General features: G+C 45.1%; 1 protein-coding gene across 12 annotated transcripts in view; it reads right to left on the bottom strand.

Moving 5' to 3' along the window:
* The window catches only part of TSPAN4 (tetraspanin 4), a 390,254-nt gene that overhangs the window by 168,392 nt on the left and 207,136 nt on the right, over positions 1 to 14,726 (bottom strand). For 8 of the 12 annotated variants that reach the window (XM_048948854.1, XM_048948853.1, XM_048948859.1 and 5 more), the window contains one exon: positions 9,663 to 9,742. The exons of 2 other annotated variants lie outside the window; for them this stretch is intronic. In XM_048948854.1, coding sequence (XP_048804811.1) covers positions 9,663 to 9,725 — 63 coding nt within the window. In that variant the 5' untranslated portion in view covers positions 9,726 to 9,742. Of the gene's footprint in view, positions 1 to 9,662; positions 10,307 to 10,333; positions 10,532 to 14,726 lie in introns of those variants that run through there. 2 more of the 12 variants (XM_048948865.1, XM_048948851.1) reach the window with 2 other exon arrangements.

Raw genomic sequence — 14,726 nt, forward strand, 5'->3', positions numbered from 1 at the left:
ACTTCACACAAGAATTCTCAAGTTACTCAAAGGAATGAAGTTGCAAAAGGGAGCAGCACTCCTAACACATGCACAGGGAAATCCACCCTGTTATTACCAGGAAGGTGACATGCAACTGTAAGCAGCTTGTGCTAAAAATACTAAGCAGGGAATTGAATTGGATATGCGTTATGCTGGAGAGTGAGATTTCAGCTACAGTGACAAAGCATTAAGCATTTCTAGGCTCCAAACTCTAAATAACAGGTCACAGCAAGCTTTGGTAGAGCAAGCGGACTCCTAGAAGAAAGCAGCTACTTCAGCTACCAGAACCAGAGCAATAATATTTACCTCCAGCTTTGGCTTTCAGAAGGAAGGAGCATCAGGAAGGCAGCAGCCTTACTAGAATACTGCTGAGCACTCTGTGCTGCAGCACACCAACCAAGATGTAAATGTGCTTCCCTTATCACTTCTGTCACCAGCAGAGGATGACAAGGACACCAAAGACTGCGAGACGTAATCAGCATGTTCTCCACGGTACAAACTACATCCCATCACTGACGTGAAACAACAACAAGATGTGGAACAACAACGAACCTAAAATGAGCTCATACTGATTCTAATACATGCAGCCACAATGAATGGACTCACACTCACACAAACTGTTCCTGCTTTTCTTTGCACTGAAAGACCAGCCAACAAACTCTTCAGGTTGACCCCTTGTTTGCACCAGGCTCTTACAGCCTGATGTTTGCGTCAGAAAAGCACTCAGTGCAGCATAAGAGTGAAAAAGTCTTGTGGATGGGGGTCATGGATAAATAAACACTAAAACAACAACTGATTTTTCATGCCCAAAGATGCCTCAGCTCATCCTTTGGGAGTGGCATCACTTGTATGCAGACAATTTCTGGGTTTTATATTTTAGTTTGCAAAGTCATTCTAAAACAGGCAAGCATGCTGCATGAATACAACAAGGACTGAGCAGATGGTGGATGTGTTAAAAACTCTGGCCTTCAAGGATGGGAGCTCGTAACAGATTGCAAGTGGCAGTGGAACTCAATTCAAGTCCAGAGTTCCAATTGTTCCGTTGAAGAAAATGGTATCAAACATGTCATCTCTGCTCCCCTCCGTGCTGCCACAAATGGATTAGAGAAAAGATTTATCCAGACACATAAGTAAACAATTTGTGCTGCAACCCAAGATAAATGCTGCTTGCAAAACAAGAGTACAAATTTCCTATTGGCCAACACGAAGGCAGTCCATACTTTAACAAACCTGACAGGTGCAATGTGGTGCATGGAATGTGACTTAAGTTCAGTTTTCAGTCAGCCAGGGACCTCAGAAAAAGGCAGTGTATGAAAATGGCCATGAATCAGCACATCCCAAAGCATAGTTCCAGCAATGATTTTTTTCTTAAAAATGCTTCTGGAAGACAACAAACATTTCTTTTGGATGCTGAAATGGTTCCATGATAATTTGCAGCTCTGTTTTATACAAAAGCTATAAATCCATCTCACTCAGTACATGCCTTCACAATGGCCAGTGGTGAAAGATCACATAGACAGCAAGGCCAAAACAACCAGCAGTTAAAAAAAAGAGCTTTCCTGCAGGTCTTGTTGGGCACTGTACAATTGAGTTGCTTACCAGGAAAAGCCCATGCCATCCATTGCAGAAATTCCTGAATGCAATCCTCTGGCCCATGTTTAGACCTACAGATAAGAGAAGTGATGCCTACTCATCTTAAAAACATAGGGAATGGAAACAACTACACTAAACGAATAAATTAAGCTAATAAAATCCCTTTTTACTAGCGATATTTTACATGCTAAGAAAAAAAATATCTGTGTTCATATACCAGAGTGAATTGTGTTCATTTTTTTTTAAATTTAGTGAAGCAATCCAAGTAGGATGTTTGGCACTTCAGCTGATATCAGCCAAAAAAGCAAGTTGTTTTTGGGTAGCACTCTGCCTGGAAATCTTTCCAATATAATTTTACTTTCCAGAATGATTAAACATCCACCTCATGTTCTCCAGCAGTTCAGGAGCCTGACAAGGAATCTCTACCTTTTCCTCCTCCCTAGTGAAGGAGGAGTTATCATCCTTTAAAGGGAAAGCGAGGAAACAAACCATTCTCCTTTGCTTTGCCTGACTCCATTCTGCCTCTTTGGATCTGGTGCTGTCTGACCTCGGTGTGGAGTTGCTTTTCTTAAGCCTTGGAGGGTAGGAGGAAATTGCCAGCAGGTTACACCTCCAGCAGGGGAGGAAATAATACTAGCAGAAGCATGTTTTACCACTGCAGCCTACAGAAGTCCTCTGAACACAACGAGCTTTCTTGGCACAAGCACAGCTTTGCAGGTGGAACTGCAGTTCACGCGACGGCTTTGTAATCCCACTGTAGGCCTGCCATGCAGCCATTCATTAAGGCAATGAGATTTTTGCCCCTAAGTGCTAAGCCTGTTTTAAATAAGAGACTTAAGTTCTTTAATTCTGAGTATTGCACCTCGCGCCAGCTGTTTGATCACTGAAGTTGGCAACTGCAGCAAAGAAAAGTCACGAAGGGAAAAGAAAGTAAACTTCATACAAAAAAAGAAAAAAAAAAAGCAAAAAACTGCCATCTGCATGTAAGAGAGGTGGCAGCTTGGTTTTCCTGACCCCACAGCAGAGCATTGCTTCTTTCCAAACTAAATCCTATAAAAGCACAAGGTGCTGGAAGAGGAAGAACATGAAAAGAGCAGCATGCACACTAAACGTGTGCAATAAACACAATCAGCATTAGTGAATCACTGCTTTGTTTTTTCATGGTCCTCATGTAGCATTTACCAGAATCAGCGCTTAAAGTTCAAAAAGAAATGTACAAAATACAGCTGGAGGGAAATACGGAGCTTTAGTCACCAGGATTTTGCTGGTCTGGACTCAAGCCACCCTGATGTGTACAGCTCACAGGGACTCCAACAATAAGGTGACACAATAGTGGCTGCTGCTGCACTATTCTGAGAGCAACTGAGAAGAAACAAAGGTACCACGGCTAAGGAAAGAACAAAGAGGGCTATAGCACCAGCCTGGAAAAGCAAGCAGAAAAAAAATCCCGAACTTCTTGAAAGGCTCTGTATGAAAACTTACAAGACCAGGTCATTCTGTCCTCTGTCCTAATATCAACCTTCTGCCTCGCTTAAATTGCCGTTTAAAATATATGGCATCCCTAGAGCAAGTCTCAGTTATATCGTGCTAAATTATAAGCCTCTGCATGCATTCACACTTGAAGCAGGTTGGGAGGGTTTTCTGGAGGGTGTTAGTTTTTCTATTGAAGACAGATTTAAGATGCGTTAGAGTATGACAGTCTAATTACAGACTGCAATTTCAATTTCATTTGCTTCTGTTGCATCCTGTGACGGTTAAACATTTCCTGGAGAAACAATTACAGGACAGTACTAAGAAACACAATTTACTGACTCCAATCTTCATGAGTATGCAGATTTCATTCCATCCAACTCCTCATTTCATTCTGACCTAGCGGTGCTCTCTTCATACTATTAACAGTCCAGAGAAGTGTCTGTACATATCTTAAACATATTTTATATTATTCATACAATGACTTTTGTGGATTAGCTATCTTAAGCAAAAGTTGGATTCTAAGTATATAAATTGCATAGCAGTATTAATACATAGTTAATACATTAATTAATTCATTAAATCATGATTAACTGTGTTTGAAACAGCAGTGTCTGGAAATTGAGAACGATGGTAATGATCTCATCTGCCTTTTGCTTTGCTCTGTATAGCTCATAGTATTGGCTGGAACAGATTTAACATTAGTCACTGTCCAGAGGAGGGAATAACATTCTCAGCCCTTTCACTCATTGCTTTAAAAGGCCAGTTTCTGCACAACTATAACATGTCATATCCTGGGGCTTTATCCACTGCTGGGTTTCCACGGCTTTGTACTAAGGCTGAATTAGATACAGTGGATAGACTGGACTGCAAATCTTACAGAGCTAGGTGCTTAGTCCGTACCAATACTTGTGGCCAAAAAACACACCAGTATGTCAGCAAAGATGAAGCTACCCTTACTCATGAGCAACAGAAGCAGAAGCTGGAAGCAGAAGCTGGCCCATAGTGGGCAGTTTGAAGGTGGTATCTAATATACAGCCAACTTTAAGGCTTTTTTTTCCTACTCTGTTAAGAGCCTTCCTAACCTGGTTTCCCTAGGGGAAAGAAGATTATGAAATTGAACTGTTGGCTGTGCATCTCACAAATAACTAGCAAGTCCATTTGTCATTGCCAGCCTGATTTGACAGATACACAGCCTTTCAAAGTCACTGACTTCCCAAAGTTTATAAGAAGATATGCATTTAGGCAGCGAATGTCTCAGCAATGCCTTCACTGGGAGATAAAGCTCCAGCATGATCCCCAACCCCTATTAGACATCAGAATCTACCCAGAAAAGAGACAGTATGAATAGCACTGCTATGGAAAAAGCTCTAATTGCTGTTCATATAAATCAGACACCAGGTAATACAATCATCTCTCTCTCACTTGTATCAGTTCTCAACAGTTCTGCTTCTCACGGCACTGCCATTTCTTGACGTCTGTAATTCCCATATCAAATGAGTTTCCTATCTTTAAAAGCAATGCTCCTTAAAATACATCCTTGGAGAGCCTTCACAAAGTCAGAGGCAGAGATAAGATGTCAGTCAGAGACTGAGCAGTTCCTGGAGGAGGTAAATAACAAAGGAGAATCAGCTGCTGGGAGGTAGGTAGAGAAAATGGCATTCTGGGGTAAACCTCCCACATATTCAATGCATAGGAGTAAAGCCTGTGCTGCTGTTCAATTACATTTTTATTTGTCACAGACTATCACAAGATACACAAATGCCAAAACGCCCCTCTGCCTCAAACCACCAGCCACACCTGGCCAGGGGTGCTCAAGGACCAACCAGTGCTCCATGGGGTATCTTCAGACCAAGTTCCCTCCTCCTGCTGCTGGGAGTACATGCTGCCCTGCATGCTGTTCCGCTGCGTGCAGCCCTTCAGATATCATCAGCATACACACAGCTCTTACATGAGATACCCATGAACACTTGAAGTACAAGGATGGAAAACAATGCCATTAATGAGGGACTTCTCACTTTCATTTCTCCTTCTTCTTTCCCGTGGCATCCAAGTAATAAAGCTAGGCTGCTGGCAACAGTGCTAGTGCACCAGGCCAGCAGCACACATTAGTACACAACCTTCTAAACCATGATTCACAAACCATCAAACAGCTGCAAAGCCAGAGCAAGAGCCCTGCAACTCATCACTGGAGCCAGATTAAATAGGCTCTTGGGATTTGTTTCCTACACAAATACTAGTCCATACCATTCCCACGTGCCTTCTATCACTTCATTCGCTCTGTTTCCAACCACACTGGATCTGCAGTATCTCATGACTGGATCAGTTGAGAATTTTCTGGGGATTGAAAGGTAAAACAAAGCAGCAAACAATGAGCACTTCAAAACAATAAGTTTCAGCTGCTCTGTGCTCAGTGGTCTGCAGACCCTAGAGGTCTTCAAGCCACAGGAGCATGTTTCCTTGCCTCCTGGAGACGTTACCTGCTGGAACAGGAGGATCTCTTCGCTCACCATTTTGAAGACTTGGAGTCCCCTGTAGTGCATACAACTCTACTACATTTTAACAATGGAAGGGAGACATGAGACATAGAAATGAGGAATGATACATTTCAAACTTCTTTGCCTCTTGTCATTTTATTGCTGTCTCCTCTGTATAGGCCAATCTTTTTACAACAGAGCTTTGAAAAATCTTGTGCTTTACTGAATTTCTCTATTAGCCTAGAATATTATCTGAAGAGTCAGATATAGGCATTCAATTCTTTGATGGACAAATTGCTACCAATTTAGCCAGTCTTCTCTAGCACAGGATTTCTAAGGAGAGCAAACACCACTGGAAACATCAATCAGTGTAGCATTGCCTTTCTGAGTCTTGGCAGTTTGGGAGTTACAAGTCAAAGAAAGTAGGAATGCTGGCATAAACCAACAGGGATTAAGGAGATGACATCTTTCTTTCTATAGCACTCTCACAGCCCTTAGGATATAACTTAACTCTTTCTAACAAAAATATTCTTTTCTAAAAAGAAAAGGCAAGCAGAACTCTGGATTATAAGCAAAATAAAAGTACAATTCACTTTACTGACTGTCATAAAGAATCTCTGCATGTTTGGAGGACAGAACGTGAGGAAAAAAGATGTTCTTCACAGTGAAATACGAATATTTCTTTATGAAATAAAAGCATTCTGCTTTGAGATCACCTGACGCTGTCTTTAGTCCCAGGGGTTTTAGCAATTCAACAAAAGAAAATGGAAGTTTATAGCAATGAATCGAGCAACTCTACTGTATCAGGTGACAAGAGTCATCCTCAGAGCTTGCAAAGCAGAGCAGTGATACAAGGATGGCAGCTCTGCCTCTGGCAGGACTCCAGGAAACAGCCTCTGAATGGCAATTCTCATCATAGTGGCAGTGCTGCTGGCTAATAACGTCTTGTCCACGTCCCAGTGCCTTCATAGCCCACAGTAGCCACAAATGCGGTGCCCATAATTTCTGCAGGATTCTTTGCAGAGAAGAGAGCTATTCTTGGACACATTCAGCACTAACACTGAGAAGGCACCTCAGCCTCTGACATTCATGAAAGAGCTCTGTGTTGCCTTCAACAGCCAGAAAGGGGAGGAGAAATTTGCTCTATTTTCACAGTTATATGACAGCCTGTAAAAGTTTTACAACGTGAGTGCAGCACCTAATCCAATAAAGCTCGCCAGGAACATTTAAAAATCAAGGGCTCTGGGATTTTGTTTCATGTAGAATCACAAGATTTATAATGTAGGATCACCTCAGAAACACAGAGTCAGTCCTGCTGGAGTTGCACAGGACTGAGGTCGATTCTTCTGCCCCACTGCAGGAAAGATAGTTGGTAGTGCTGGAAATCATAGAATGGCCTGGGTTGAAAAGGACCACAATGATCATTTAGTTCCAACCCCCCTGCTATGTGCAGGGTCGCCAACCACCAGACCAGGCTGCCCAGAGCCACATCCAGCCTGGCCTTGAATGCCTCCAGGATGGGGCATCCACAACCTCCTTGGGCAACCTGTTCCAGTATGTCACCGCCCTCTGAGTGAAATAGGCTATGAAGATGCACAAAATGGACTGGAGTTAATGAATGGGAACAGGAGAAAGAAAACAGAAGTATGCTTTGTGAAGAAAATCAAAGCATTTTGCCAGAACAGAATAAAAATCAGGAGCAATCTGTAAAAGGCATTTAATTCATTTAATGCAATGGCTGTGCTTCATACATGGAAATAACCAAAGCTTTTATTTGGAGCATGAAACAAGTAATTTATCCTCTTCCTTTCCATTGATTGTTACTACCCAGCTACCTAGAGAAGGGTAAAGGGGGAAGCAGGATAAAACAGCAAAACTTCTTTGGTAAGCGTGTAAGCAAAGAGCAATCCCATGTTCTGGCAGAGCTGCTTCTCCCTTAATTGCATAGAAAGTAAAAGCTGACAGATAACTGACATCAACTTGAAAAACAACAACAGCTTCATCAACCTGTAATCATTCCAAGACTTTTGATCATTAAAAATAGACTTCTTCTCTTCTTTTACAAAAGACAAGTCAGCTTAAACTAATACTTTTAAAAATAATCTCTTCTCAGTTGCTTTCTCCAGTGTGAGAAGGTAAAAAGCTGCATCTATTATAACTACACGCTGTGCGAACCTCATTTGGACGTGATCATCATCAATCACTCCTGCTGTGCAGGTAGCATGTGAGAGGGAAGCAAACCACTGATGGTGCTGCAGTATTTGACACCACCCACTCGTTTCCCTGCTTGTACACTTTGGTACAGGGAGAAGCCAGTTCACACGTGGTCATCCTCTCTTTTTGGGACTTCTGTCTTTTTTCTCCCTTCAGGCATTTGAGAATAGCTTTGATAGTTTCAGGGGAAGGAAAAATCTTTCTTTCTCTCTTAAAAGATTAAGGCTCCCCTACTGAACAGCATGCCAGAGATACACTACCATGCGTGATCTTCCTTCTGTAAATACGCACACATTACTCACAGCAGCACCTTTTCACATCACACACACATGCCTCAGTGGAAGATGAATATTGTAAAAGAAATCAGAATGCAGTGAACATCCTTTGTGGCTGTGCCACGCACAGTCCTAGAAAGAGCTATTCACACCACCAGCCGAGTGCATTTCTCCAGCACACACTTCAGCTAGCTGACAGTTATAATCCTGACTGGGGACAAGGCTTAAAACAGCATGAAAACTAGGTGGACTAGGTGGGCTTTTTGGCCTTTTTCAAAAGGCTCTGGAGTAAGGTAGAATAAGTATTGGATGATTTTTAGAAACTGGAAGCAACCAGAAAGACAGACAACAGCCTCATGAACATGCCTCCTTACCAGCATACAGAGGATTAAAGAGAGCAACCTCCTCGTACCGCACAACTCTGGGTAGTTACTACTGTGCCAATTCAGCAGACTTGTGTTACTTTATCACGCTGAGCTCCTAGGCATGACTTGGGCCAGCAGAAGTTGCCCACGCTTTGTGTTTCCTGATGCACCAGCACTGCAGCATGCCTGCTTTTAAGTAGCTGTACAGCAGCGCACGCTAGAGAACAGCTTCTTCAATCTCACACAGCCCTCCACAACCCTCTGATAATTTCTGAGAGCACAGAGCATCAACAGCCACAACAGTGGTGACATCCATCTGCAAACACCCCCCGTCCTCCCGAAGTACCAGGAGAGAGGGCTGCCACTTTGCAACACCCCCATTTCCCTTAGCATGTTAATGAACCTCTGTGGAGGGGTGAAATGTTCTAAGGCACCTCCCAGGGACCTCGCAGCAGACTCCCAAATCTGGATGGGCAGTTTTCTGTGCTAGAACTCTCTCCCCTCTCTGAACAATGACTCTACACCCTATTCTTACATGGCAAACAGCATTTATAGCTGCACCCCTCACCAAGCTCCTGCAGTCTCCTTCTGCAGCCCGTCCTCCCGTTTGTGGCAGTGAAGTGCCCGACCACCCTGCTACTGACAGCCACCTCATTTATCACAACAGTGATGTAACGCTGCACGCTTGTATGTTCCATCGCGGTGCCCTGCTGACACACGCGCACCTCACGCTGAGTTGATGAGCTCCTGTCACAGAGCTGCAGCCCCAGAAGAAGTGAGGTTTTTCTCCACTTCTCAGAGCCACGTGGCAACGCTAGGACCCATTGCTGGACAGGACAGACAGCAGACGCCTGGAGATTTCAGATATAGGCAATAGCACTGAGATGAACCAAGTGTGCCATCCCTACTATAGTGGTGGACGTCAGCAAGCGCTCAACTCTACACTCATGAATGGCCTCAGTGACTTCTCTGAGACCATGCATGGGGCATGTACTTTTGGGGCAAGTACATCCAAGAACAAAAGCTTGGTGCAAAAATGCTGAAGAGCATGAAATGAAATGGTGAAGAAAATGCCCTCAGTAGGTTGCCCACACCAATTAAGGAAGCCAAAGAAAGGCTACCCTAGCCACCATCTTGCTCAACTTTCAAGTTCAAACTTCTGAGCATAAAAGCAACAACAAGTTTACTTTCTATCTTCGTAAGTAGACAGAAATACAACCGTCTCGCAGTTTTAAACATGTACTCACCCAGAAGAGAAGGTTGAAGACAAACATTAGGTACTTGATACACTGCAGGCAGTTGTGAGCCATGCTGCACCTCTTCAGTTCTAGGAGAAAAATAAATGAGAGATCCAGGTAAAAGACAACGTACTTGTTTCCCTTGGGGGACGTGTACTTAGCCTTGGTGGCCTTAGGGCCCGGGTTGGTATGGAATCCAAAAAAAGAGTTGCTGGCCGCCCCAAACTGGCCGCCATACATGCTGCTGTAACGACGGAAAGCGCCATTTGGGAAACTGTAATCCTTGCTGTCCAGGGATGGGCTCCGGTGGTAGGTGGACTCATCGGTGCTGGACCTGCGCATGGTGGCTCCGGCTCGTCCCGTCGCAGCTGCTGCTCTGACAACCGTCAGGTGTCGGGGGCGCGGGTAAAAGCTTTGCGGTTTCCTTTCCTCCTCCTTGCCAGCAATCCCCTACTGCTTTGCACCAGCTGTTCTTTTGTCTGCCATCCTGTCAAGGAGTTGCACGGGCTTTATGGCAGCAAAGTTGGTGAACTGGAGGCTGCTTAGCCAGGAGTTAGGGAGCGGCGTGCTTCCGCGTGAAAAAGACTTCTGCACAAGTAACCATTCCCTCCGGCGTCACAGCGGGTCCCCCCGGCCCCCCCCCGCTACCAAAGAAGAAAAGACAGAGAGATATACTGTACCCAAAGAAAGGGATTTTAAAAAAAGGAAGCGTGATCTCGCTCGGATCGCAAATGCCAAACAACCCCCCAGCTCCACATGCCGCACGCGGAGCAAACAGCGCACGGGGCCGGCGGTTATCCCAGCGACCGGCCGGCAGCTCCCGCGGCCCCGCGCTGCCTCCGCGGCCCCCGGAGCCCCTAAGCGCGGAGCGAGGCAGTGCGGAGCGCGGAGCCCGGAGCTCCGCCCCGCAATCGCCGCTCCTCCCGCTGCTGGGCGCGGAGCTCCGGCCGCGGCCCCGCCTCGCCCTGCCCGGGCGGCTCCGGTCCCACCCGAGGCCCCGTGCGAGCCCGGCCGGGCTGGGGGTCCGGCGCTGCCGCGGCTTTAAAGGGCAGAGAAGTAATCGCGGTGGGAACGGAGCTCTTGCGTCGAAGCATCGTGCCGGCCTCAGCACAAATCGGCACAGACAAGCGATTAATTAAGAACAAATTAGCAGAAGTGAAATGAGCTGGGTTTGCACGTAGCCCGAGCTCTTCGCCCTTGCAAGCCACCCTCTAATTCTGTTAATTTACAAACGGCAAAGCCGGAGCCTAATTATTTCCTTTCATTTCCTCCACAAGCTCTAAAGGCACGGCGTGAGCTTCGTGCGAGCTTCGGGACTGAGCGCAGAGCTCGGGCTGATGCCTCCTGGGCCATCTGTTCCAGCAACTCTGGCTGACTCCTAACGTGACTGCCTTTCATTTCCCTACCCCTCAGCACAGTGATTTCAGCGCCACGATGGAGAGATTTCCTCTCTTCCTGCCTCCCTGTCCCGCAAGCAGAAGGTGTTCCCAGCTAGGAGCCTCCCCGGGGCACAAAGCCTGCCCTGAGCAAGCAGCTGCTCTCAGCCCAAGTTCCCATGCACTCCTTGTGCTTCCAGTGGCAGTCTGCCACCAGCCTTCCTCTCTGTGCAGTCCTGGACTGGTCTGGCAATGCAACATTAAAAATAATTCAACTTTTTTTCTTTGTTCCTTATCAGCATACACACAAATTTGCCCATTAGATGGTGAAAATTGGACACAACTCTATGCAGATTATGTCGAAACAAAGTCAGGTCACATAATCAATATTTAACAAGGGTGCCCACCACAACAATCTCCAATTTGGCATATTTACTGTCAACTTGGTAACAAAAATTCACTAGCAGATTGCTTTTAAATCTATCTGGGTAAGAGAAAAGGTAAAAATCACTCAGCTTGACATTATGGTAGGAAAACAGCAATTCCCAAGTAAATCAATCCTTAACATAAGGCCAGGATGTGGGGTGAGACAAAAAGTTTCCAAACATTGCTTCTAAATGAAGTGGGGTTCTTCAGACGGATGCAGAAAAACACCCACAGTAAGCAGGGCTCCTGCATGGCCATAATGGGCACCTTTCCCCCTGCCTCCTTCCACCTACAACACTGAGCACAGTGCACTGAATTGACAACTTTTTAAGGACACTTCAGTGCAGAATTCAGCCCTCGAGTTGTTGCTGTTCTTCTTGCTCACTCTAATATCAGCAGTTAAAAGGGGCAGGAACGTGCTGGCATCGAAGGTTAAGCCCTTGCAGGCACATAACCTTTTGGTAGTTAGAGCCTAAAATCCCAGCCTGGGCCTCGTGACTTCTGTTCATCTCTGTTTTCCATTCACTTACCCTTTCACTGGTTGCATCTGTGTATTCCCATCCTGGGGCCAATCCATATCGATTCCTCAACATGCTTCAACAAGAAGCAAAGCGCTGCGCAGCCTCACCAGCACAGCTTAATGTGCATTGATTTTGGTGGCACGCTACCATGTGTGCTGTAACAGCTCTACTTCTTTCCCTGTTACACCTAAAAAGCTTCCCCTCCTCTTTCCCAGTGGTACACAGTGTTTCTGGACCCCAAACCACCACCTATTTTCATACCACTTTGGATCAGGCTGAATGCTGCTTTCCCTTTCTGTCGCATCATCTCACTGTCACACATGCAAACTCTGTCCCCTTCAGGTTGCACTAATGCAGCTACTGGATCACCTCCTCATTAATTTAGTCTTCATTAGTCCTTAATGGTTGCACTTGCTTTCCCTAATGCTTCCTGTCACTGTCTTCAAAACTCTGTACCTGCTCCAGCCCTGCAATGAGACAGCCCACTCAGCAGCCTGTTCCTGAGCATCCCATAAAAGCTGTAAAGAAGAGTCATAAAATAAAATAAATTCTGCTAGAAATGACTACTAAAATATACCGTGTTAATGCAGGGTATGGCAGCCAGCACTGCTCTGCAATAAGGAGGGGCTGCAAAAGCATGCACGAGAGGTTATATTCACTCCCAATAGTTTCAGTCAACAAAACAGCTAAGATTAAACATTTCTGTGAAAGGGGGAAAGCATTGGGGTCACAGCATCACAATCAGAAGGGCGACCACTTTAGTAATTCACTCCAAATGGTTAATTCTTGCTTTCTTGTACATACAGAGATCACCATGGAAAAGCACTAATCGAAACCATTTGCAGCTGCCTGTCCCCTTCAGCAACATGCCCAGAGAAAAATCCCTTCTCTTTTTTGGCTCCTGCCCAACATGCTCTTAACACCCCAGCAGCTACTGCTTGGTTAGGCTCAATTCAGCAAAAGAGGCTTTATAAAAAACGTACATCTTCCAAAGACTAATGGGAACAGTTCCTCCTCTGACTTGAGGATGAACCAAAATTCAGGGCCAGGCTGGCGGTGTTGGTGAAGAGAATAACGCACTCCTGATGGAGCCCTTCATTTGTTTGCTTTCCTAGGTCCGTTTTGCACGAATGTAGAGCTGAGAGGGAATCTCACCTACATTCCTCAATATCTGAAGGGAGAGTGTGAAGAAGACAGAGGAAGCTCTGCTCAGTGGTACCCAGTGCTAAGACAACTAACCCAGTTGTCTAACCGGGTAACCCAGTGCTAAGACAAGAGGCAGTTGATACAAACCGACACACAGGAGGTTCCTTCTGACCATCAGGTAGCACTTCTGGGTGCCAAGTGCCGGCACAGATTTCCCAGAGAGGATTGAGATCTCCTCCTTGGAGATCTCCAAAAGCCACCTGGATGTAAGCTTGGGCAGCCGGCTCTGGGCCAGAGCAACCCAGAGGGCCTGCCCACCTCAGCAAACCTGGGATTTTGTGAAGGAGAAAGTCAGACTTCCTCAGCTAACACAACCTAAAGAACTTTAGGTATTCACAGCTGCACTTGCAACTTCTTTAAACATTTACTAATGCCTCCAACAGAACTTTGACAAAGACTTCCTTCAGAAGCAATTTCACTTACATAGCAGACTTAGGGTAGTTTGGGTTTTGTGTTCCTCCCCCCTCCCTCCTTCCCCCCCCCAATTTTCTTTCTTTTTTTGTTTAGAAATAAGGAAATTTGCATGAATTAAAAAGGATCTTCCATACTTAATAGCTCATCTCCTTCTGCTCACATGCCACCTGAAGTCATGATCTTTGGTTTATGGCACAATTAGTTGCTATGGAAATAACATAATCAGATACAGAGAAAATATTTGGGGTATGATTTGCAATGTTCTTTATTTAAACCTGTGCACAAGTCACTTGTGCAGAAACTTCGCTGCCTTTTACATGCTCTCATCTGCATAATAACTTTCATCACCTCTGCTGTGCATTCAGACGTGCTGGTATTGCCACATGCACGACTCACACTAAAGGCATTCTTCACTCATATTTGAGCATCTGCACATCCAAACAGTAATGAGAGTGTCCATGCATGCAGGTGAGCCGTTGTCAAGTCCAAATTAACATCAATAACAAAAACTGTCTGTAAAGAATTTACTTGGGATTAGGCCCCTATACCCTGTGTAGCACAGAACTCCTTTCCCATTTGTGCCTTCTCTGCTTTTGAAACCCTATTCTTTGCTAATGATTTCCCTTTTTCAATCATAGAGCTTTTAAGTAAGGAGATTCTCTGTTGCCCCAGCAAATTCTGCTTACTTCTAAGTCCTGGATAGGGAGGATCACTGCTCCAGATGAAAGACAAGCAGTTCCAGCCGCTGAACTCAAGAAGCAGGAGCTTCTGCCAATGCCCTCAGTAATAGAGAATGCAGGAACAGAAATAAAGAATATGCCTGACACTCTGTACCAGATGAGTTGTGGCCCGAAGAAAACCTTTGTCAGGACCTAACTTTGCGGTATCAGCAGGTCTTAGCAGCACAAATGCAATTTATGTGCTAGTTTTCTTAAAATCAGGTTACATTCTCTAACCTGAGAGATCAGCTGACGTTCAAAGAAACACCGCTTCAAACACATGCGTGGCACTCAGGATCTTTCTGTCAAGTATAAAGCAATCAATCAGGCACAAAAATCTTTCAACTACACACAGCTCCGATAGCTTCGAAAAGAAGGTATTCTAAAGCAGAAGCAAACAAAACACTGACT

The sequence above is a fragment of the Lagopus muta genome, chromosome 6 (genome assembly GCF_023343835.1).
Source record: "Lagopus muta isolate bLagMut1 chromosome 6, bLagMut1 primary, whole genome shotgun sequence".
Lineage (NCBI taxonomy): Eukaryota > Metazoa > Chordata > Aves > Galliformes > Phasianidae > Lagopus > Lagopus muta.